Genomic DNA, 25175 nt, shown 5'->3' with positions numbered 1-25175 from the left:
TGCGCCGCGCTGCGCGTCTCTTTGTGTACACGTGACGCGTGCCTGGGAGCGGTGGCGCGGTGGTTAGCGCACCGCGCTTCGAACCCGGCCTCCCGAGTTCAATAAGAGCGGCGCATAATCTGAACCAGTCCCCTGGGTCTTTCCTGGGCCGATTCAGCCTGACATGAGTACGTGGTGCGGTCTGTAGAAATTCGGTGTTGGGGAGACAAAGGCGGACGGGCGCGGGTTTATCCACATCGCCTTCTCGTGCGCCGGTTCTGCCTCGATAGGTGTTCGCTAACAGCAAAGTGCTGTTCGCGACCACCTTGTAGGTCTCAACAAGTCAGGAACTGCAATAATCATGCCACCTCTCTGGCCTCTCTATGCACTGTGGAGAAGGGCCATTGCGCGATACGTTTTCCATTATACTGCAGTTTGTTGTTTTAAGGTCACACGCACCCACGCAGTGTCATTGACGAACGTGTTGCGTTTGTATTATTATTAAAGTCTGTGCGATTTCTGGTTGTCCCACACGCGGTCACCTGCAAACGATGCGTATTCCACATGGCTGCCGCTAGAGGGCAGGCGTGTCACGTGATCAAAAAAATCACGGCGGACCTTGCACGACTGCACATCGGAAGAGCTGCGAGCAGCCGAAATTCGTCGTCGTTGTTATTGTTGTCATGGTTGTTGTTGACACTGCGGCTGCAGAGACCGAGGGGCACGTGTGAACGGGCGAAGCTGCGATGCAGCAATCGCTGTGTGCATCGCGGCGGTGTGCAGTGTCAATCGGTGGGCCGGCTGCAGTCAGAGTCAGACTCTTTATTTAGACTGCAGTCAGAATCAGACTCTTTATTTAGAGATTGTGGGAGGAATCCGATGAGCTGTGGAGCTTTTTTTCACGGATGACCAGCAGGGTCGGTCAGACACGACAAAAAAGCGATATGAGTGTAAGATAGATGAATGGTAAGCGAGTCACAAATACATAAATAATAAATATAGGTACAAATTGCAGTTTTACATAAATTCCTGCACATCTTTCAACACGCAATGGAAGCTTGGGCAACGCGGCATTCAGTCGCCAGGCGGTGAAGTGAGTCGGCTTGTCGCTGCACAGGAAGCTCCCAGGTCTTCTCGGCCACAGTTAGACGCCGTCCATAAATGACGTCACGCGATTTTGGACGGTTTATGACTCCCCCCCTTCGTCACACGGCTTCACACGGCGTCACAAAAAGTCAGACCCCCCCCTCAAGTATGACGTCACAGCTCTGCCCCTCCCCCCAAAAATATAACATGCTTTGAACTATTGTCATTGTAGTGCGTATTTAATGTGGCACTGTACTCTGATGTTGTAGGAGAAAGCATTTATTAAAAAGTCTATTTAATGAAGTAGAACGTGTTGTCTATATGTATTTAAAGTTGCGCATTTTGATGTAACGTCACATTTCTCAAACCCCCACCTCTCGTCACACATCGTCACAAATGTCTGACCCCCCCCCTAGGTGCGTGACGTCATTTATGGACGGACTCTTATGCCTTCCGTTCTCGATATTTTGCAACACGTGGAGCCCTCTGAAGGAACATCTGCGCCGGTTTCAAATATTTAGGCTGGCCTGCCTATGTTCCATCCTGGGCTTAACCAGGCTGGATTGTGTGAGGAGCGCACAAATCCTTGAAAGATGTGGACACAGTCCCATCGGTGAGCTCCTCCGACAGGCGAAGCTACGTTCTTGGGGTCACGTAGCCCGCGTGCCCAGCCACCGCATTCGCAAGCAGCTTCTGTTTCGTCGTATCGAGGGGGCTAAACGGGTGCGACACGGGCTGGAGAAGAGATTGACAGATCTGGAGCAGCGTGGACGTCCCGATTACCTGTACCAGAGGTGTCAAGATCGGCCACGGTAAAGGAGGCTCGTGAAGGACGCTGCTGCTGGGCAGTTGGAGGCAGTCGCTCTCCAGCAGTAATGTAGGGCGGAGGAGCGACGCTCACAACAACGAGCAGAGCGCCGGGCGACTAAACCGCTGTAAGTTGGCATCGTGGGGAGCACAGGCGGTGCAGTCATCCCAGTCAATCGACCCATGTCACCTGGGTCTGTCCCGTGCCTGCTGCCAGTAGAGAACCATCGACACTTTACGTGGTCTCACGTTGCACCTAGTCTGGCACAAGCGCCGTGGTTACGTCACCCCCCCCCTCCCCCAATTAGTGTTGTTGTTGTGTTGGTTACGTATCTACTCAACGTATAGTTCACGTGTTGGCAGCGTCTATGAATGCGCTTACCTGTCCAGTGTCCCCTCCACCCCTCCCCCACCGTGCTGCAGGAACTGAGAGCCCAGGTGGAGGATTCGCGATGCGGAGAAGAGGTTAGAGGAAGAGGTGGACGAAGAGAGAGAGAGAGAGTAAATGTGAAGACGAGGAGGGGAACAGAGGCACTCGAGAAGGAGAGGAGGAAGGGGTGAGAGGAGGGAAGGTTGAGTGAGAGGAGGAGTGGTCACGTGTCCCTGCAGCCATGAGACTCGGGTTTGCGCTCTGCTGGTGTCTCATTCACTTGGGCGCCTCGCGGGCAGGTGATGACACATCCTCATCACCACATCATTACACAGTGGCCCCTCATCACACACCTCATTACTCACATCACTGCTCATATCCCACCTCATCACTAAGCTCATCATCTCCATCTATACACAGTATCACCCCATCGCTCACGTCACCACACGCTTCACGTAAAAACCTTATCACCTCCATTATTTAGATCCTGTGTCTTGGTGTACATCTATATTGTTTAACCCGAACACGTCATCATCTTCATCTGAACACCTCACGATGTTTGTATTGATGATAATGAAGTTTGCATTGATGATATTTTTGATTATAACGATGATAATGTTTGTCATAATGTAGATGATCGTTCAAGTTTCTCGCCTTATCGCAGTTTGCCCGGACCGGGACCCGACGCTGATTGGCTGGAACCCGGGTCACAACCCCGAGAACCGCGTGCTGATTGGTCGAGGGAGGAGGCTGCTGCTGGTCGCCTCGGCAACCGTGCACTCGCTGCACATCCTGCACGGGGGTAACCCTGGCGACTACGGCCACGGAGCACCACGATGATGATCATATTTGTGATGTTAAGGCATTGTACTGTACCCGTGCTGCCCCGTGCTTGACTGCCCCACACTGTACCGTGCTGCCCCGTGCCTGACTGCCCCACACTGTACCGTGCTGCCCCGTGCCTGACTGCCCCACACTGTACCGTGCTGCCCCGTGCCTGACTGCCCCACACTGTACCGTGCTGCCCTGTGCCTGACTGCCCCACACTGTACCGTGCTGCCCCGTGCTTGACTGCCCCACACTGTACCGTGCTGCCCCGTGCCTGACTGCCCCACACTGTACCGTGCTGCCCCGTGCCTGACTGCCCCACACTGTACCGTGCTGCCCTGTGCCTGACTGCCCCACACTGTACCGTGCTGCCCCGTGCTTGACTGCCCCACACTGTACCGTGCTGCCCCGTGCCTGACTGCCCCACACTGTACCGTGCTGCCCCGTGCTTGACTGCCCCACACTGTACCGTGCTGCCCCGTGCTTGACTGCCCCATGTTGTCCCGTGCTGAACCCGTGCTTCACTGCTCCATGCTGCCCTGTCTCTGGCTGCCCAACGCGCTGCCCCCGCCTGCAGGGAGGCTGGTGATAGCGGACGGACTGCGCGAGCCGCTGGTGCTGCGTGCACGCCACGTGCTCGTGGAACTAGGCGGGGAGTTGCACGTGGGCAGCGAGGGCTGCCCTTACCGGGGCAGCGCCACCCTCGTCCTGTACGGACGGTGAGCGGCACCGGGGACGGGGTGGGTGTATGTACGTGTGTGTGTGTAGGCAATGCCTACCATCAGTAGTAGGAGCGACGCTCACAACAACGAGCGGAGCGCCGGGTGGCTAAAGCACAGCAAGTTGGCACAGTAGGGGGCACAGGTGGTGCATCAGCCAGTCATCTCGGTCATCTCAGTCGACCCGTGGCACCTGCTGGGTCTGCCCCGTGACCTCCTGCCAGCGGGCGTTCGATACTTCACGTGGCCTCAAGGTGCACATGGCCTGGCACAAGCGTCGGGGTGATGTCACCGCCACTTAGTGGCGAATGGCGGTTGTTGTTGGTCTGTATGTGTGTGTGTGTCTGTATGTGTGTGTGTGCCTGTATGTGTGTGGCTGTATGTGTGTGTGTGTGGCTGTATGTGTGTGTGTGTCTGTATGTGTGTGTCTGTATGTGTGTGTGGCTGTATGTGTGTGTGTGTCTGTATGTGTGTGTGTCTGTATGTGTGTGTGTAACAAGCTGAGTGGTGGTGTAACGGTTAGCGCTACGCTGCGCTATGAACCCGGCGACCCCAGTTCGATTCGAGTTCGATTCCTGCTCAAGGCTAACACCAGTGACGATGATCTGAACCGGTCCTAGGCCTCCTCTAGGTCGACTCTGCCTCAAATGAGTACCTGGTGTGGTGTGTAAACATCGCCACTGGGGAGACAAAGGCGGCCGTGCGTGGCGCTGGCCACCCACCCCCTCGTGTGCCGTGCCGGCCTTCATAGGAACTCGCTAGCAGCACTTGTCCCAACAGTCTGTTAAGGCTGTATGGGCGATCTTTGTTTTTGGGTGTGTGGGTGTGTGTGGGTGTGTGTGGGTGTGTGTGTGCGTGGGTGTGTGGGTGTGTGTGTGCGTGGGTGTGTGTGGGTGTGTGTGTGTGTGCGTGTGTGGGTGTGTGTGGGTGTGTGTGTGGGTGTGTGTGTGCGTGGGTGTGTGGGTGGGTGTGTGTGTGGGTGTGCGTCATGAGTGTATCTTGGGGGTGTGACCGCGTGGCTGGTTTTAAATATCAACTCGCACGGCACTTAGCTACCACGTGCCTGCGTGTGTGCGCATCACCCCATCACCACCACCACCACCAAAGAAAGAGATACCCCGTATAGCCTGAACAGGCTGTCGAGGCGAGTGCTGCTGGCGAGGGGATGAGTGGCCAGCACCACACCCGCCCGCCTTTGTCGCCCCAGTGGTGACTGCTATTTACGCACCGCACCAGGTACTCATTTAAGACTAAGTCGACCTGAGGGAGCCCCGTGACACGTTCAGATAATCGTCACTGATGTTGGCCGTGAGCTGAAATCGAACTCGGGTCGCCAGGTTCGTAGCGCAGCGCGTTACTCCACACCACCACCATCACCACCATCCCCATCACCACCACCACCATCACCATCCCCATCACCACCACCATCACCACCATCCCCATCACCACCACCATCACCACCACCCCCATCACCACCACCACCATCACCACCATCCCCATCACCACCACCACCATCACCACCATCCCCATCACCACCACCATCACCACCATCCCCATCACCACCACCATCACCACCACCCCCATCACCACCACCATCACCACCACCCCCATCACCACCACCACCATCACCACCATCCCCATCACCACCACCATCACCACCATCCCCATCACCACCACCACCATCACCACCATCCCCATCACCACCACCACCATCACCACCATCCCCATCACCACCACCATCACCACCATCCCCATCACCACCACCATCACCACCACCCCCATCACCACCACCACCATCACCACCATCCCCATCACCACCACCACCATCACCACCATCCCCATCACCACCACCATCACCACCATCCCCATCACCACCACCATCACCACCACCCCCATCACCCCCACCACCATCACCACCATCCCCATCACCACCACCACCATCACCACCATCCCCATCACCACCACCATCACCACCACCACCACCACCACCATCACCACCATCCCCATCACCACCACCATCACCGTTACCATCATCTCCCCCATCACCACTACCACTATTAACCCCACAATCATCATGTAGGGCCAAGTGCTGTTGGCGAGCACCTACGAAGGCCGGCACGGCACACGAGGGGGCGGGTGGCCAGCACCACGCCCCAGTGTCGATGTTTACACACCGCGCCAGGAACGCATCGCCACCACCACCCCCATTATCACCATCTCGTCACCCCCATCACCCTCTCGTCACCCCCATCACTCTCTCACCTCCTCTTTACCCCTCACATCCTCCATCACAATCTCACCTCTCCCAACCAACCTCCCTCACCTCCCTCGTCATCCCTTCCCCTCCCCCTGTACCCCCCCCCCCCCGCAGCTCGGATGAAGAGGCGGAGCCCGCTGACCCCCAGTTTGGCCGCAAGTTCGTGGGGGTGGGCCCCGGGGGTACCCTGGAGCTGCACGGCGAGAGGAAGCTGTCGTGGACCCTCCTCAACAGGACCCTGCTGCCCCCGCCAGGAGCCCCGGGGGACTCGGAGCGGGGCGCCGCGGACTACGACTTCGAGCGGAGCTGGGGCCACAGGGGCCTCGTGGTCCACGCCATCGCCCCCACCACGGGCGAGGTGCTGTGGGTGGACAGGTGAGCGGCGAGGTGACGGGCTGAGGTGACGGGTTGTGTGGGCAGGTGAGGGCGTGATTGGATAAGTAAGGGGTTGTGTGGGAAATTGGGTGGACAGGTGACGGATGGTGAGGGGTGAGTGGAGGGGTGAGTGGATAGGTGAGTGGTGAGTAGAGGGTCGTCTCTCCCGTGTGCGCACGTCCCAGCGACCCTGTGTCTCCACGCCGTCATCAGTCTCCCCGCGTGTCTCCCCGCGTGCCCCCCGCCGCGTGTCCCAGGTTCGACACGCACCGGCGCACGGAGGAGGGCAAGCGCCTGGTGTCGGCGCTGTCGCGCTCGCGGCCCGGCACGCTGCTCGCTGTCGCCGTGAACGACGAGGCGGCCAGGGACCTCGAGGGCAACGCCCGGGCCGCGCTGAGCGCCCTGGGGGCCCGGCACGCTGGCCAGCTGGCATTCAGGTGCGGAGGATGTTCCCAAAGATAGCGATGGCGATGGTGTTGATGATGGGGGACGAATGCGATGATGAATATGGTGATCCGGCCCAGCGGTTGCGCGCTCATCGCTTTGTGCAGCAGGCCGCCCTGGTAAATACTGCGGCGTGTGTAATGAAGTGTACAAACGCCTCGCGCCGTCTGCTTCAAAGATACCGTCGCGTCTTTCGCCATTCAGCTTGTGCCACACAGGGATAGCTGGCACTGGGGGTGACCTTTGAAACGTGTTGAGATGTAAGTGGCTTATCGCGTGAAAGAGGGCTCTGAGACGTCACCGGCGTGAAGGAGAGCCGCCTCTATCGAGCACACAAACTCATCGGCGTCATTACCATTGCGATGGTGATGCACTTGATGCTCAAGATCACCAAGTCGATCTCGAAGAGGAGGAGGAGGAATCTGATGAATTCGGTGATGATTGCTCTGATGGTGGCGGTGTCTCTGCGTGCGCGTCGCAGGAACCCGTGGGCGCTCGTGGTCGTGCAGGGAGACCCCTCCACCGCCGTGGAGGCTCACGCCACCTACCAAGGTGCGCACACCTGCACACGTGTACACACACCTACACACGTGCGCACACACCTGCACACGTGCACACACCTGCACACGTGTACACACACCTGCACACGTGTACACACACCTGCACACGTGTTCACACACCTACACACGTGTTCACACACCTGCACACGTGTGCACACACCTACACACGTGCGCACACACCTTCACACGTGTACACACACCTACACACGTGTGCAAACACCTGCACACGTGTACACACACCTACACACGTGCGCACACACCTACACACGTGCGCACACACCTTCACACGTGTACACACACCTACACACGTGTGCAAACACCTGCACACGTGTACACACATCTACACACGTGCGCACACACCTACACACGTGCACACACACCTACACACGTGTACACACACCTACACACGTGTTCACACACCTGCACACCTGCACACGTGCACACGTGTGCACACACCTGCACACGTGTACACACACCTACACACGTGTACACACACCTACACACGTGTACACACACCTGCACACGTGTACACACCTACACACGTGTACACACACCTACACACGTGTACACACACCTGCACATGTGTACACACACCTGCACACGTGTTCACACACCTGCACACGTGTGCACACACCTACACACGTGTACACACACCTGCACGCGTGTTCACACACCTACACACGTGTACACACACCTGCACACGTGTACACACACCTGTACACGTGTACACACACCTACACATGAGCACTCACCTGCATCAACAACAATAACCGCCATTCGCCACTAAGTGGCGGTGACGTTACCACGGCGCTTGTGCCAGGCTATGTGCACGTTGAGGCCACGTGCACTCACCTGCACACACCTACACACCTGCACTCACCTGTACACGTACACACACCTGCATACGGGCACTCACCTGCACAGTGCACACCTATACAGGTGCGGCAGGGGCGAGGAGGAGAGCGCCCTTCCATGGTGCGGAGGGCTCTCTGGAGTCTCGAGTCAAGGCGAGAGCTCACGTGACCCCGTGGTCCGCACACCGGTTTCCACACAGAGCACGTGGACCCCGTGGGTCCGAGTCAGTGGTGATGAAAACTCCACATTCGTGTGCCGAGGGCGAGTCCGGTCAACGAGAAAGTGTCCCCCCCCCACCCACCCACCCCAGGTGAGCGCACCCCCGTCTCGGCCGCCGTGTCCGCGCTGCTGAGAACGCGCGACGGAGCCGACTTCAGCGTGAGCGCAGTGAGCGAGTGGGCCCCAGGTGCGACTCCATCACTCACTCACTCACATGCTCACTCACACACTCACTCACACGTTCACTCACTCACTCACATGCTCACTCACACACTCACTCACACGTTCACTCACTCACTCACATGCTCACACACTCACTCACACACTCACTCACTCACACACTCACTCACTTACATGCTCACTCACTCACACACTCACTCACACACACACTCACTCACACACTCACTCACTCACACACTCACCCACACACTCACTCACACACTCACTCACACACTCAGTCTCTCACACTCTCACTTTCTCACACGCTCACTCACTCACACACTCACTCACACACTCACTCACTCACTCACACGCTCACCCACACACTCACTCACACACACACTCACTCACACTCTCACTCACTCACATGCTCACTCACACACTCACCCCGCGGACTCACCAGGAGCAGCAGCAGCAGAAGCGTGAGAAGCAAGGGCAGCTCGAGCAGGGGCGAGTCGCCGCGTGTCCCCACGGCTGATCCCACGAGTGACCTCACGAGTGACCCCACGAGCCCCCCCCCTCTCTCCGCGTGACCCCACCCCGCGCCCCCGCGCCGCCGCCAGGCCCCGAGGAGTGGAGTCCGTGGCTGGCGCGGCCCGGGAGGTCGCGCGGCCCCCAGCGGCTCTTCGAGCTGCAGGCGCTGCACCGCGGCCTGCTCTGCGACCGGCCCTCCCGGGTCGAGGTGACCCCTCCCCTCACCCCACACATCCCCCACTGCCCCTCCCCTCACTCCACACATCGCCTCCCCCACAGCCCCTCCCCTCACCCCACACATCCCCCACAGCCCCTCCCCTCACCCCACACATCACCTCCCCCGCAGCCCCTCCCCTGACCCCACACATCCCCCGCAGCCCCTCCCCTCACTCCACACATCGCCTCCCCCGCAGCCCCTCCCCTCACCCCACACATCCTTCGCAGCCCCTCCCCTCACTCCACACATCGCCTCCCCCACAGTCCCTTTTCTCACCCCACACATCGCCTCCCCCGCAGCCCCTCCCCTCACCCACACATCCCCCACAGCCCCTCCCCTCACCCCACACATCACCTCCCCCGCAGCCCCTCCCCTCACCCCACACATCCCCCGCAGCCCCTCCCCTCACTCCACACATCGCCTCCCCCACAGCCCCTCCCCTCACCCCACACATCCCCCGCAGCCCCTCCCCTCACCCCACACATTCCCCGCAGCCCCTCCCCTCACTCCACACATCCCCCGCAGCCCCTCCCCTCACCCCACACATCCCCCGCAGCCCCTCCCCTCACTCCACACATCGCCTCTCCCACAGCCCCTCCCCTCACCCCAGAGCCCCCCCCCCCCCCCGCTAGCCCTACAAAGATCCCCGTGTCGCCTGATCAGACATCTGGGGCCAGTGCTGTCAGCGAGCAGCACCGATGTCGGGGTGGGTGGGCAGCACCACGCCCGGCCGCTTTTGTCTCCCCGGTGGCGATGTTTACTACACACCGCGCCAGGTACTCATCGGAGGCTGAGTCGACCTGAGGGGAGGCCCGGGACGAGTTCAGACAATCGTCGTCGGTGTTGGCCGTGAAGGGGCACATCGAACTCGGGCCGTCACCACACCACTCAACCCACAACCTCCGCATGTGTAGCTCCACCTGGTGCCGCAGGTGCGTGTGGAGGTACAGGTGCAGTCAACAGGTAACAGGTAACAGGTGTGGACCCCCCCCTCCCCGCCCGTGCAGGTGCGCGCGCGCCACGGCGCCGCCGTGACGGAGCTGCAGGCCGAGCTCGTCCTCAAGAGCCTCAAGGTGTTCGGCTTCTCGTGCCGCCCCCGCGCGCGCCCAGACTCCCCCTGCCCCCCCTACCTCGTCAGGTTCCTGTGCCCCGGCCGAGGTGAGGGGGGCGAGGTGTGGTGGGGGGAGGGGTGGGGATACGGGGGGGGGGGTGATCTCTCTGATCCCCTCTCTTCTGCACCCCTCGGTCACCTGTGACCTCTCCTAGAGCCATGGCTCACGCTTCCCTGATCCCTTCTCTCTTGATCCCCTCTGCCGCTCCCTCTCTCCCCCCCCCCCTTTCTTCTTCCCGATTCCCCTCTCAGCTTTCTCCTCATCCCCTCCACATTCATCCCCTCTCCCTGGACCGCGTTTTCTCTGATCCCCTTTCCCTCGAATAAACTCTCCATCTCTCCTCCCCTGAGCTTCCTCCTCCCTCTCCCTCTCGCTCCCTCTCCTCCACCCCTGTTGCTGTAGGAGCACGATCATCATCACCGCAATGATCACACGACAGCCGTGGGAAGCAGTGGCCCTTGCACCCTGCTGACCCCCCCCGCCCCTCCCCCAGTGTGGCCCCGCGTGCGCGTGCGGGTGCAGCGGCTGCGTAACTGCTCGGTGCTGGAGGTGGCGGACGACGCGCGGTCGTGGCGCCCGGGAGACGAGGTGGTGGTGTCCAGCACCGACTTCTCCATGCACCAGGCGGAGCGCTTCTCTCTGCTGCCCTGCCCCGAGTGCGGCCCCCGCCAGCTGAAGGCCGCGGGGCTGCCCCGCTATGTGCACGTGGGCGGCGAGGTGGACGGGGTGGACATGCGCGCCGAGGTGGCGCTGCTCACGCGCGGAGTCGTCATCGCGGCCGAGACGCAGCCGCGCTGCTACGCCGACAACCTCTGCCACCTCTTCGCCTACGACACCTTCGGGGGGCACATTAAGGTGCCCACCCCCCCCCCCCCCTACACGTTTGCTCTCCCCTCCCCTGAGTCCTCTCTAGGGTATGGCGATTTGGGGCGATTGCCCCAGACCCCGCGCTTTGGGGGGCCCCGCGCTTTGACGTCATCTACCTCGCCTGCTGTGCAGGAGATCGTGGGTTCGATCCCGACTCTGATGCCTGCTGTATATTTGGAGTTTGCGTGTCTCTCTTTTTGTGGTCGCATGGATTTTTCTCCGGGTCCTCCGGTTTTCCCCTCCACATTTAGAATCAACATCACGCGTTTAGAGTATTTGGCTGCTACACTTTCCACGCGATATGCCGCTTCGTTGAGCTATCATTTGTGACCAGGTCGTTTCTGAGTGGGCCTTACCTGGTCAAATAAAAATAGTTTCGTATGGATGTGATACTTCTGGTTTAGTTTGAAGGCGTAGGGGGGCTCACACGGTGGGTGATTTGCCCCGGGCTCCGCCCCCCCCCCCCATCCTATGGACGTCTCTGCCCCTCCCAATCATCTGGCGCACGCACGCGGCCAGTGCTTCAGCGCGATAGAGGCGGCCAGCCAGGGTTGGTGGATCGCTCGCGGATGTTGAGAAACTCCGCACCCCGCGGGCATCGAGGAGGGGCCAAGCCCCCGAGGGGAGGGCGGTGCCGCAGGCACGAGGCCTCCACCTGCTCCGTCTGCACGGGGATCGAGTGTTTCTCCCTCGCTCATACGCGTGGGTTTCATTTTTCAGCAAACATGTTCGTATACAGAGGATCGCAGAGCTTGGGCAATTGTTGTTAGTGCCGGCTCCTCACCACCGCGTGGCTGCTTCTGCTGCTGCCTTCCCGCTCCTCGCCTGTGGTGCCTCCTCCTGGCGCCTCCTCTGAGTCGCCTCCTCTCCCTCTCTACGAGAGAGAGCGAATGAGCGAGCGAATTACTGTGCTGTGGTACAATGTGACATTGTCATCATCATCATCATTATAATGACAGCTGACCCCCACCCGGGGTTAACCCCCCCCCCCGCGCCCCGGCTGAGGGCAGGTGGAGGCCGGCTTCCGCTCGGTGCACATCGAGGGCGTGGAGTTGCGCCACATGGGACAGCAGCTGCTGGGCCACTACCCCGTGCACTTCCACCTGGCGGGGGACGTGGACGCGCTGGGGGGGTACGAGCCCCCCACGTACGTGCGCTCCGTCACGGTGCGGCACTCCTTCTCGCGCTGCGTCACCATCCACGCCACCAGCGGACTCCTGGTGAGCATGGGGGGCACGCTGGGGGGAGGGGGTGGAGGCAATGGGGAAGATTGCCCCCACCCTAATCCAGTGGGCTGTCACTCGCACCTCCGATTACCACGGTTGGCTACGTACGGTGTGAAAGAAGTTAAATATACATCTGAATCCGCTGGCTGTTACTGTCGACTCGCGATTCCGGAGCAGCTGATCACGACAGCTGATCGCAGAGCCAGCTGATCGTGACAGCTGATCGCTGAGCAGCTGATCGTGACAGTTGATCGCTGAGCAGCTGATCGTGACAGCTGATCGCTGAGCAGCTGATCGTGACAGCTCATCGCTGAGCAGCTGATCGTGACAGCTGATAGCTGAGCAGCTGATCGTGACAGCTGATAGCTGAGCAGCTGATCGTGACAGCTGATCGCTGAGCAGCTGATCGTGACAGCTCATCGCTGAGCAGCTGATCGTGACAGCTGATAGCTGAGCAGCTGATCGTGACAGCTGATAGCTGAGCAGCTGATCGTGACAGCTGATAGCTGAGCAGCTGATCGTGACAGCTGATCGCAGAGCAGCTGATCGTGACAGCTGATCACTGAGCAGCTGATCGCTGAGCAGCTGATCGCAGAGCAGCTTGCAGCAATAACGCGCGTTCACTCAAGCCGCACGACTCTCGATCCAAGCGTCTGCACCAGTTCCGCTGACCGCTTCCCACGTCCTTGCGGGGACCCCCCCCCCCTCTCTACCCCCTCGCCCCCCCCTCCCCCCCCCCAGGTGGAGGACGTGGTGGGGTACGACATTCTGGGCCACTGCTTCTTCCTGGAGGACGGCCCCGAGCAGAGGAACACGCTGCGACACTGCGTGGGGCTGCTCGTCAAGCCCGGCTCGCTGCTGCCCTCGGACCGCGACGGCAAGATGTGCCGCGCGGCCGCGGCCCTCGAGGCCTTCCCGGGCTACGAGCCGCGGCCCCGGCAGGACTGCAGGTGAGGCGGGGTGGGAGGGGACGTGGACTCCCGCAACGTGTCAGCTCTACTGCGGCCAATGCTGCGATGAGTTCGTCCGTTTCCATCGTTCCTCGGTAGCCGAGGTTTAACCGCGAGTTGGCCTCTCCCAGGCCACGCGTGGCCCTGCCTGCAGCAGCTCTAGCGACGAGTCCCACGCTGAGCCCCCTGTCCTCGCAGCAGCAGCAGGACCAGGAGCAGCGTCGTCAATCCCGGCCTCATCTGGGTCGGCCCCGGCCGTCTCCGGGTTTCCCGCAGGACGCGTCCGGGTGGACGATCGCCGTCCCGATTCACAATCGAGTTGTGAGTCGGGCCGCTGATTGGCTCCGGCCAAATTCCAAATGGGTTGTTCGGCTGCTGCTGCCGCTGCTGCTGCTGCGTCGGGTGGTGGAGGGTCTCACGACAAACAAAAAATGTTGTTGGCCCGAACGTCACATAGCCAAACTAAATATAATTCTGGATCAAGCGGATTGTTGTGTTCGATCGTGCGAGAGAGCCCGAGAGTGACCCGGCTGTGGGGTCACCGCACGGTGGAGAACGGTCAATCACGTGGTGGCCGTGGCTCAGGTGTCGGTGACGCGTCAGCCTTGACCTGCGGTCCACGTCATCTCTGATTGGCTGCCGTCCGCTGGGGGGGGGGGGGGGAGCGGGGGGATCGCTCGGAATCGCTGGGTGAGCACAGGACACACGGGGCTCTGTCGAGCTTGGGATGGGACCCGGACGAATCACTTGGGACAGAGTTGAACTCAGCGGGGTCAGCGGCGAGCGGTGAGCACGAGGCGTCTGGCTGGCTGGGTGTGTGTGGGGTGTGCGTGGGGTACGTGGGTGTGTGTGGGTGTGTGTGGGGTGTGTGTGGGGTTCGTGGGGTGTGTGTGGGGTGTGTGGGGTGTGTATGGGGTGTATGGGGGTGTGGGGGTGTGTGTGGGGTGCGTGGGGTGCGTGGGGTGTGCGTCTGCCCCCTCTGGCACGTGACTTCCACTGCCTCTCCCTCAGTCTCGCCCCTCTCTGCTCCCTCACCACCCACAGCGCCGTGTCCACGTTCTGGATCTCGAACCCCAACAACAACGTCATCGATTGCGCTGCTGCGGGGTCAGAGGTGAGGGACCCCCGAGACCACGGGGGGGGGGGGGGTAGGGTGGGGATCTGCCGTGCCGGACACGGGACGGCAGACCGCTGCCTCTCCGACCTGCCGTGACGTCGGTCGGGGTGCGCAGCGCGCCGCTGATTTCGCGGGCAGCGCGTGGCCACTCTGAACCGCCAGGCGCAACTTTCACGACTGCATTCGCCAGCCAGTGGCGTAGTGACCACCACGTGGTCAGCTCAGGGGCTGCGGCAATCCGTCAGGTGGGGCCACAGTATTTGATTTGTCTCGCATGGTGGCACCTAGGCTATTATACATCCTCTTGCCTAATCACATCATTAAGCATTTTGAAAACAAATTTTTTGGTGGTTGTCAAGGGGGCCCAAACTCGTAGCTTTGGCCACCAGGGGTAGAGGGGGGGGGGCAAGGCGCCCCCTGTCCCCCCTCCTCGTTACTCCACTGGTACCCAGGTGAAGCCCGCCGAAGTCTCAGTTGCTCATCGCAGCGGCCGATGTCGTCAGCGGCCGATGTCGTCAGCGCACGTGGGAAGTGATCGCATCATCTGAGCGGGCGTCGATTCTCAATGTGGAGAAGGGCAAAGCCGGAGAAGCCCGGAGAGCGATTCTCACGACCACCACAGGGAGAGAGAGAGAGACCACGCGGACTCCAAATATAGAGGGGTCAGGAGTCGGGATCGAACCTACGACCTCCTGCGCATCAGGCGAGGGAGGTGCACACACAGGCGTGCCGCGTGTACACGTGTTGAGTGACACGTGTACACACAGACACGTGTACACACAGACACGTGTACACGTGTTGAGTGACACGTGTACACACAGCACGCCTGTGTGTACACGTGTTGAGTGACACGTGCACACACAGGCGTGTGCGTGTACACGTGTTGAGTGACACGTGTACACAGGCCTGTGCGTGTACACGTGTTGAGTGACACGTGTACACAGGCGTGCCGTGTGTACACGTGTTGAGTGACACGTGCACACACAGGCGTGCCGTGTGTACACGTGTTGAGTGACACGTGCACACACAGGCGTGCTGCGTGTACACGTGTTGAGTGACACGTGCACACACAGGCGTGCCGTGTGTACACGTGTTGAGTGACACGTGTACACAGGCATGCCGTGTGTACACGTGTTGAGTGACACGTGCACACACAGGCGTGCCGTGTGTACACGTGTTGAGTGGCACGTGCACACACAGGCGTGTGCGTGTACACGTGTTGAGTGACACGTGTACACAGGCGTGCCGTGTGTACACGTGTTGAGTGGCACGTGCACACACATGCGTGCTGCGTGTACACGTGTTGAGTGACACGTGCACACACAGGCGTGCTGCGTGTACACGTGTTGAGTGACACGTGCACACACAGGCGTGCGCGTGTACACGTGTTGAGTGACACGTGCACACACAGGCGTGCCGTGTGTACACGTGTTGAGTGACACGTGCAGACACAGACACGTGCACACACAGGCGTGCCGCGTGCTGCTGTGCGTGCTGCGTGCAGGAGGTGGGTTTCTGGTTCATCTTCCACCACGTGGCCACGGGCCTCTCCGCAGGCTCCTACCCCCCCGGCTACACGGAGCATCTCCCCCTCGGGGAGTTCACGGGAAACCGGGCCCACTCCAACTACCGGGTGATGGGGGTGACGGTGTCTGGGTGTGTGATGGGCGTGACGGTGTCTGGGTGTGTGATGGGGTGACGGTGTCTGGGTGTGTGATGGGCGTGACGGTGTCTGGGTGTGTGATGGGGTGACGGTGTCTGGGTGTGTGATGGCGTGACGGTGTCTGGGTGTGTGATGGGGTGACGGTGTCTGGGTGTGTGATGGGGTGACGGTGTCTGGGTGTGTGATGGGGTGACGGTGTCTGGGTGTGTGATGGCGTGACGGTGTCTGGGTGTGTGATGGGGGTGACGGTGTCTGGGTGTGTGATGGGGTGACGGTGTCTGGGTGTGTGATGGCGTGACGGTGTCTGGGTGTGTGATGGGGTGACGGTGTCTGGGTGTGTGATGGCGTGACGGTGTCTGGGTGTGTGATGGGGTGACGGTGTCTGGGTGTGTGATGGGGTGACGGTGTCTGGGTGTGTGATGGGGTGACGGTGTCTGGGTGTGTGATGGCGTGACGGTGTCTGGGTGTGTGATGGGGGTGACGGTGTCTGGGTGTGTGATGGGGTGACGGTGTCTGGGTGTGTGATGGCGTGACGGTGTCTGGGTGTGTGATGGGGTGACGGTGTCTGGGTGTGTGATGGGGTGACGGTGTCTGGGTGTGTGATGTCGTGACGGTGTCTGGGTGTGTGATGGGGTGACGGTGTCTGGGTGTGTGATGGGGTGACGGTGTCTGGGTGTGTGATGGGGTGACGGTGTCTGGGTGTGTGATGGGGTGACGGTGTCTGGGTGTGTGATGGGGTGACGGTGTCTGGGTGTGTGATGGGGTGACGGTGTCTGGGTGTGTGATGGGGTGACGGTGTCTGGGTGTGTGATGGCGTGACGGTGTCTGGGTGTGTGATGGGGTGACGGTGTCTGGGTGTGTGATGGGGTGACGGTGTCTGGGTGTGTGATGGCGTGACGGTGTCTGGGTGTGTGATGGGGGTGACGGTGTCTGGGTGTGTGATGGGGTGACGGTGTCTGGGTGTGTGATGGGGTGACGGTGTCTGGGTGTGTGATGGGGTGACGGTGTCTGGGTGTGTGATGGCGTGACGGTGTCTGGGTGTGTGATGGGGTGACGGTGTCTGGGTGTGTGATGGGGTGACGGTGTCTGGGTGTGTGATTGCGTGACGGTGTCTGGGTGTGTGATGGGGTGACGGTGTCTGGGTGTGTGATGGGGTGACGGTGTCTGGGTGTGTGATGGGGTGACGGTATCTGGGTATGTGATGGGGTGATGGTGTCTGGGTGTGTGATGGGGTGACGGTGTCTGGGTGTGTGATGGCGTGACGGTGTCTGGGTGTGTGATGGGGTGACGGTGTCTGGGTGTGTGATGGGGTGACGGTGTCTGGGTGTGTGATGGGGGTGACGGTGTCTGGGTGTGTGATGGGGGTGACGGTGTCTGGGTGTGTGATGGGGGTGACGGTGTCTGGGTGTGTGATGGCGTGACGGTGTCTGGGTGTGTGATGGGGTGACGGTGTCTGGGTGTGTGATGGGGTGACGGTGTCTGGGTGTGTGATGGGGTGACGGTGTCTGGGTGTGTGATGGGGTGACGGTGTCTGGGTGTGTGATGGGGTGACGGTGTCTGGGTATGTGATGGCGTGACGGTGTCTGGGTGTGTGATGGGGTGACGGTGTCTGGGTGTGTGATGGGGTGACGGTGTCTGGGTGTGTGATGGGGTGACGGTGTCTGGGTGTGTGATGGGGTGACGGTGTCTGGGTGTGTGATGGCGTGACGGTGTCTGGGTGTGTGATGGGGTGACGGTGTCTGGGTGTGTGATGGGGTGACGGTGTCTGGGTGTGTGATTGCGTGACGGTGTCTGGGTGTGTGATGGGGTGACGGTGTCTGGGTGTGTGATGGGGTGACGGTGTCTGGGTGTGTGATGGGGTGACGGTATCTGGGTATGTGATGGGGTGATGGTGTCTGGGTGTGTGATGGGGTGACGGTGTCTGGGTGTGTGATGGCGTGACGGTGTCTGGGTGTGTGATGGGGTGACGGTGTCTGGGTGTGTGATGGGGTGACGGTGTCTGGGTGTGTGATGGGGGTGACGGTGTCTGGGTGTGTGATGGGGGTGACGGTGTCTGGGTGTGTGATGGGGGTGACGGTGTCTGGGTGTGTGATGGCGTGACGGTGTCTGGGTGTGTGATGGGGTGACGGTGTCTGGGTGTGTGATGGGGTGACGGTGTCTGGGTGTGTGATGGGGTGACGGTGTCTGGGTGTGTGATGGGGTGACGGTGTCTGGGTGTGTGATGGGGTGACGGTGTCTGGGTATGTGATGGCGTGACGGTGTCTGGGTGTGTGATGGGGTGACGGTGTCTGGGTGTGTGATGGGGTGACGGTGTCTGGGTGTGTGATGGGGTGACGGTGTCTGGGTGTGTGATGGGGTGACGGTGTCTGGGTGTGTGATGGGGTGACGGTGTCTGGGTGTGTGATGGGGTTCTTGGGCTGATTTCCATTGTCGTGGCCGTGACTCCTCGCCTTCCCCCCCCCCCCCCTGCTCTAGGCTGGGATGATCCTCGATCATGGAGTCAAAACAACGGAGCCGAACGAGCGAGACAAGAGGCCCTACCTGAGCATCGTGGGAGCCAGGTACCAGGGGTGGTGGGGGCAGCAGGGGGCAGCAGGGGGCATGGGGGTAGCTGATTAGTAGTAGGGGGGGGCAGGTTAGACGAACACCAATTTGGATGACAATTCCAAAGCAGGAAGTGGGGAAGAACACTGACCTTGTGACCCCATGTGGTGTGAGCGTGTGACACCGTGTGACCCCACGTGGTGAGAGCGTGTGACACCGTGTGACCCCACGTGGTGAGAGCGTGTGACACCGTGTGACCCCACGTGGTGAGAGCGTGTGACCCCACGTGTGACCCCACGTGGTGAGATCGTGTGACACCGTGTGACCCCACGTGGTGAGAGCGTGTGACACCGTGTGACCCCACGTGGTGAGAGCGTGTGACCCCGTGTGACCCCACGTGGTGAGAGCGTGTGATCCCACGTGTGACCCCACGTGGTGAGAGCGTGTGACCCCACCTGTGACCCCACGTGGTGAGAGCGTGTGACACTGTGTGACCCCACGTGGTGTGAGCGTGTGACACCGTGTGACCCCACGTGGTGAGAGCGTGTGACACCGTGTGACCCCACGTGGTGAGAGCGTGTGATCCCACGTGTGACCCCACGTGGTGAGAGCGTGTGACCCCACCTGTGACCCCACGTGGTGAGAGCGTGTGACCCCGTGTGACCCCACGTGGTGAGAGCGTGTGATCCCACGTGTGACCCCACGTGGTGAGAGCGTGTGACCCCACCTGTGACCCCACGTGGTGAGAGCGTGTGACACTGTGTGACCCCACGTGGTGTGAGCGTGTGACACCGTGTGACCCCACGTGGTGAGAGCGTGTGACACCGTGTGACCCCACGTGGTGAGAGCGTGTGATCCCACGTGTGACCCCACGTGGTGAGAGCGTGTGACCCCACCTGTGACCCCACGTGGTGAGAGCGTGTGACACTGTGTGACCCCACGTGGTGTGAGCGTGTGACACCGTGTGACCCCACGTGGTGAGAGCGTGTGGCACCGTGTGACCCCACGTGGTGTGAGCGTGTGACACCGTGTGACCCCACGTGGTGTGAGCGTGTGACACCGTGTGACCCCACGTGGTGAGAGCGTGTGACCCCACGTGTGACCCCACGTGGTGTGAGCGTGTGACACCGTGTGACCCCACGTGGTGTGAGCGTGTGACACCGTGTGACCCCACGTGGTGTGAGCGTGTGACACCGTGTGACCCCGCGTGTCACCCAGTTGAGAGTGCGAGCCCTCCCCGACCTCAGGCACGGAAGCGGTGACCCCATGACACCGCGTGACCCCAGGTACGGACCCCACGAGGACGCGGACCCTCGCAAGCCGCGCGTCCCGGCGCTCATCCAGGGCTTCACCGCTTTCAAGAACCAGCAGCACGGCGCGTGGCTCCGTGGCGGGGACGTCAGGCTCGACCACTGCCAGTGAGGACCGCGACCCGGTGACCCCCGTGACCCCTCTATGACCCTCATGCAGCCCTGCATCCGGCACCACGGGGAGTGATCAGAGAATGCTTCCCTGGCACGCTGCGTGGGGTCTGTGGTGCATCCGCGCATCGTTGCACGTGCGCGGATGTGGGGAGCGGTGACCCGAGTTCGATTCCGACTCACGAAAAATAATTGCTGATGACACGATGCTGATGATGATGTTGACGATAATGATGATGATGCTGGTGATGACGATGATGTTGGTGATGATGATGTTGACGATGATGATGATGACGATGCTGTTGGTGATGATGTGGTGATGATGGTGTTGATGATGGTGTTAATGTGGTGATGATGGTGTTAATGTGGTGATGATGATGTTGATGATGGTTTTAATGTGGTGATGATGGTGTTAATGTGGTGATGATGGTGTCAATGCTATGATGTTGATGGTGTTAATGTGGTGATGATGGTGTTGATGATGGTTTTAATGTGATGATGGTGTTGGTGATGGTGTTAATGTGATGATGTTGGTGTTGATGATGGTGTTAATGTGGTGATGATGGTGTTGATGATGGTGTTAATGTGGTGATGATGGTGTTAATGTGCTGATGATGGTGTTGATGATGGTGTTAATGTGGTGATGATGGTGTTAATGTAGTGATTATGGTGTCAATGCTATAATGTTGATGGTGTTAATGTGGTGATGGTGGTGTTGATGATGGTGTTAATGTGGTGATGATGGTGTTGTTGATGGTGTTAATGTGGTGATGTTGGTGTTGATGATGGTGTTAATCTGGTGATGATGGTGTTAATGTGGTGATGATGTTGATGATGGTGTTAATGTGGTGATGATGGTGTCAATGCTATAATGTTGATGGTGTTAATGTGGTGATGATGGTGTTGATGATGGTGTTACTGTGGTGATGATGGTGTTAATGTGGTGATGATGGTGTTAATGTGGTGATGATGGTGTTAATGTGGTGATGATGGTGTTAATGTGGTGATGTTGGTGTTGATGATGGTGTTAATGTGGTGATGTTGGTGTTGATGATGGTGTTAATGTGGTGATGTTGGTGTTGATGATGGTGTTAATGTGGTGATGATGGTGTTGATGATGGTGTTAATGTGGTGATGATGGTGTTAATGTGGTGATGATGATGTTGATGCGTGCAGATTCGCGGACAACGGCATCGGGTTGACCCTGGCGAGGTGAGTGACCCGGACGACGCCACAGCCCGGCCGGTCGGATTGCGTAGCGAAGCGTCGATGAATAACGCGTCATGAAGCAGGGCCATTGCCCGAAGCGTCGCCTCGACATTTGTCCTGCTAAGGGGCCGTCCATAAATGACGTCACGCACCTAGGGAGGGGGTGGGGTGAGACATTTATGACGATGTGTGACGAGGGGGGGGGGAGGTTTGAGAAATGTGACGTCACATCAAAATGCGCAACTTAAAAAAAATATAGACAACACATTCTACTTAATTAAAGTGTAGCGCCACATTGAATACGCACTAACAATGACAATAATTTAAAGCGATTTGAAGCAGGTTATATTTTCAATTATAGAAATATGGTTTGGGGGGGGGGGGCAGAGCTTCGTGACGTCATATTTGAGGGGGGTCTGACTTTTTGTGACGCCGTGTGACGAGGGGGGGGGGGTCAAAAATCGTCAAAAATCGCGTGACGTCATTTATGGACGGCAGTGAAGGCGACGCCAGTGCCGCCGTCCGTGCTGGGTCCGTGTCCCCCGGCGGCCACGAGCAGTCGCTGTGTCCGTGTCGAATCGTGCCGCTCGCGGTCGGACACTCGAGTTCGAACCCCGAGCGCGGCCAACATCGGTGACGAAAGTCCGAGCCGGTCCCGGGCCTCCCCCAGGGTGGACTCGGCTCCAAACGAGCGCCTGGTGCGGCGTGTCGACGTCAGCACTTGGGGGGGGGCAAAGGCGGTCGGGGCAGGCGTTGGTCCTGACCACGCCACCTCGCTCATACGCGCTGCTCGCGAACAGCACTTGCCCCAACAGCCTTCGTGGGCTACGCGCCGGGGCACCTTTGCCTGTGTCTGCGTAGCGGCGGGACGTTCCCGGATGACGAGGGCTCCATGCAGGAGGTGCGCAACTCTCTCTTCGTGGGGGGAGAGCGGCAACCTGGGCACCCCGGGGGGGCCCGGGGCGGTCGCCTGGGGCCCGGGGGGCACCGACGGCAAGAACCGCACCCTGCCGCGCGCCAGGCGAGTCCCCCCCCCACCCCCCCACGCCTGTCACCTGTCACTCACACCGCCTCCCCCCCACCCCCCACACCTGTCACTCACACCGCCTCCCACCCCCCCCACCTGTCACTCACACCGCCTCCCACCCCCCCCCCACACCTGTCACTCACACCGCCTCCCACCCCCCCCCCACCTGTCACTCACACCGCCTCCCCCCACCCCTCACACCTATCACCTGTCACTCACACTGCCTCCCCCCCACCCCTTCCCCCACCTGTCACTCACACCGCCTCCCCCCACCCCTCACACCTGTCACTCACACTGCCTCCCCCCACCCCTCACACCTGTCACCTGTCACTCACACTGCCTCCCCCCACCCCCTTCCCCCACCTGTCACTCACACCACCTCCCCCCACCCCTCACACCTGTCACTCACACCGCCTCCCCCCACCCCTCACACCTGTCACTCACACTGCCTCCCTCCACCCCTCACACCTGTCACCTGTCACTCACACTGCCTCCCCCCACCCCTTCCCCCACCTGTCACTCACACCGCCTCCCCCCACCCCTCACACCTGTCACTCACACCGCCTCCCCCCACCCCCCACACCTGTCACTCACACCGCCTCCCACCCCCCCCCCACCTGTCACTCACACTGCCTCCCCCCACCCCTCACACCTGTCACCTGTCACTCACACTGCCTCCCCCCACCCCTTCCCCCACCTGTCACTCACACCGCCTCCCCCCACCCCTCACACCTGTCACTCACACCGCCTCCCCCCACCCCCCACACCTGTCACTCACACCGCCTCCCCCCACCCCTCACACCTGTCACTCACACCGCCTCCCCCCACCCCCCACACCTGTCACTCACACCGCCTCCCCCCACCCCTCACACCTGTCACCTGTCACTCACACTGCCTCCCCCCACCCCTTCCCCCACCTGTCACTCACACCGCCTCCCCCACCCCCTCACACCTGTCACTCACACCGCCTCCCCCCAACCCCCCACACCTGTCACTCACACCGCCTCCCCCACCCCTCACACCTGTCACCTGTCACTCACACTGCCTCCCCCCCACCCCTTCCCCCACCTGTCACTCACACCGCCTCCCCCCACCCCTCACACCTGTCACTCACACCGCCTCCCCCCACCCCTCACACCTGTCACTCACACCGCCTCCCCCCACCCCCCACACCTGTCACTCACACCGCCTCCCCCCACCCCTCACACCTGTCACCTGTCACTCACACTGCCTCCCCCCACCCCTTCCCCCACCTGTCACTCACAACCGCCTCCCCCCACCCCTCACACCTGTCACTCACACCGCCTCCCCCCACCCCCCACACCTGTCACTCACACCGCCTCCCCCACCCCTCACACCTGTCACCTGTCACTCACACTGCCTCCCCCCACCCCTTCCCCCACCTGTCACTCACACCGCCTCCCCCCACCCCCCACACCTGTCACTCACACCGCCTCCCCCCACCCCTCACACCTGTCACCTGTCACTCACACCGCCTCCCCCCCACCCCCCACACCTGTCACTCACACCGCCTCCCTCCACCCCCCCCACCTGTCACTGACACCGCCTCCTCCACCCCTCACACCTGTCACCTGTCACTCACACCGCCTCCCCCCACCCCCCACACCTGTCACTCACACCGCCTCCCCCCACCCCCCACACCTGTCACTCACACCGCCTCCCTCCACCCCCCCCACCTGTCACTGACACCGCCTCCTCCCACCCCCTCACACCTGTCACCTGTCACTCACACCGCCTCCCCCCACCCCCCACACCTGTCACCTGTCACTCACACCGCCTCCCCCACCCCCCACACCTGTCACTCACACCGCCTCCCCCCACCCCCCACACCTGTCACTCACACCGCCTCCCCCCACCCCTCACACCTGTCACCTGTCACTCACACCGCCTCCCCCCACCCCTCACACCTGTCACCTGTCACTCACACCGCCTCCCCCCACCCCCCCACACCTGTCACTCACACCCCCCCCCCCCCCCCGCAATACCTGTCACTCACGCGATGTGCTGGGCAGCCGCTTCTGAAGAGAGAGAGGGGGAACTCGCTGCTGTGGTGAGCTGACCCCTCTCTGACCCCTCTCTGACCCCTCTCTGACCCCTCTCTGACCCCCTCTCTCTGGCCCCCGCCCCCGTCCCCGCGTAGGAACTTCCCGATGCGGGGCCTGCAGGTGTACGACGGCCCCATCCTGGTGCGGGACGTTCTGTTCCGCGCTTCGCGGCGCTCGGCTCGCGACTCGCCAGCGCCATCGGATTCCGCCTCAACAACTCGTGGCAGAGCTGCCCGCAGAACAACGTCACGGGCGTGCGCTTCGAGGACGTGCCGGTACACGGGGAGGGGTGCAGCAGGGGTACACGGGGAGGGGTGCAGGAGGGGGTACGCGGGGAGGGGTGCAGGAGGGGTACACGGGGAGGGGGTGCAGCAGGGGTACACGGGGAGGGGGTGCAGCAGGGGTACACGGGAGGGGTGCAGCAGGGGTACACGGGGAGGGGTGCAGGAGGGGTACACGGGGAGGGGTGCAGCAGGGGTACGCGGGGAGGGGTGCAGCAGGGGTACACGGGGAGGGGTGCAGGAGGGGTACACGGGGAGGGGTGCAGGAGGGGTGCAGGAGGGG

General features: G+C 60.9%; 1 protein-coding gene across 1 annotated transcript in view; it reads left to right on the top strand.

Moving 5' to 3' along the window:
* Window positions 1-25175, top strand: part of LOC144935380 (cell migration-inducing and hyaluronan-binding protein-like) — a 50427-nt gene that overhangs the window by 19615 nt on the left and 5637 nt on the right. Inside the window, 21 exon segments of the mRNA XM_078861954.1 lie at window positions 2296-2541; window positions 2907-3044; window positions 3648-3789; window positions 6161-6421; window positions 6679-6858; window positions 7347-7417; window positions 8591-8686; window positions 9282-9400; window positions 10417-10567; window positions 11015-11376; window positions 12399-12608; window positions 13356-13564; window positions 14609-14678; window positions 16186-16314; window positions 18820-18905; window positions 20175-20306; window positions 21486-21521; window positions 22380-22440; window positions 22442-22539; window positions 24707-24771; window positions 24774-24886. Of these exon segments, the coding sequence (XP_078718080.1) occupies window positions 2484-2541; window positions 2907-3044; window positions 3648-3789; window positions 6161-6421; window positions 6679-6858; window positions 7347-7417; window positions 8591-8686; window positions 9282-9400; window positions 10417-10567; window positions 11015-11376; window positions 12399-12608; window positions 13356-13564; window positions 14609-14678; window positions 16186-16314; window positions 18820-18905; window positions 20175-20306; window positions 21486-21521; window positions 22380-22440; window positions 22442-22539; window positions 24707-24771; window positions 24774-24886 (2787 nt within the window). The 5' untranslated portion in view covers window positions 2296-2483.

Source organism: Lampetra fluviatilis, chromosome 13 (assembly GCF_964198595.1).
Source record: "Lampetra fluviatilis chromosome 13, kcLamFluv1.1, whole genome shotgun sequence".
NCBI lineage: Eukaryota > Metazoa > Chordata > Hyperoartia > Petromyzontiformes > Petromyzontidae > Lampetra > Lampetra fluviatilis.
This window is presented reverse-complemented; position numbering and strand designations above follow the sequence as displayed.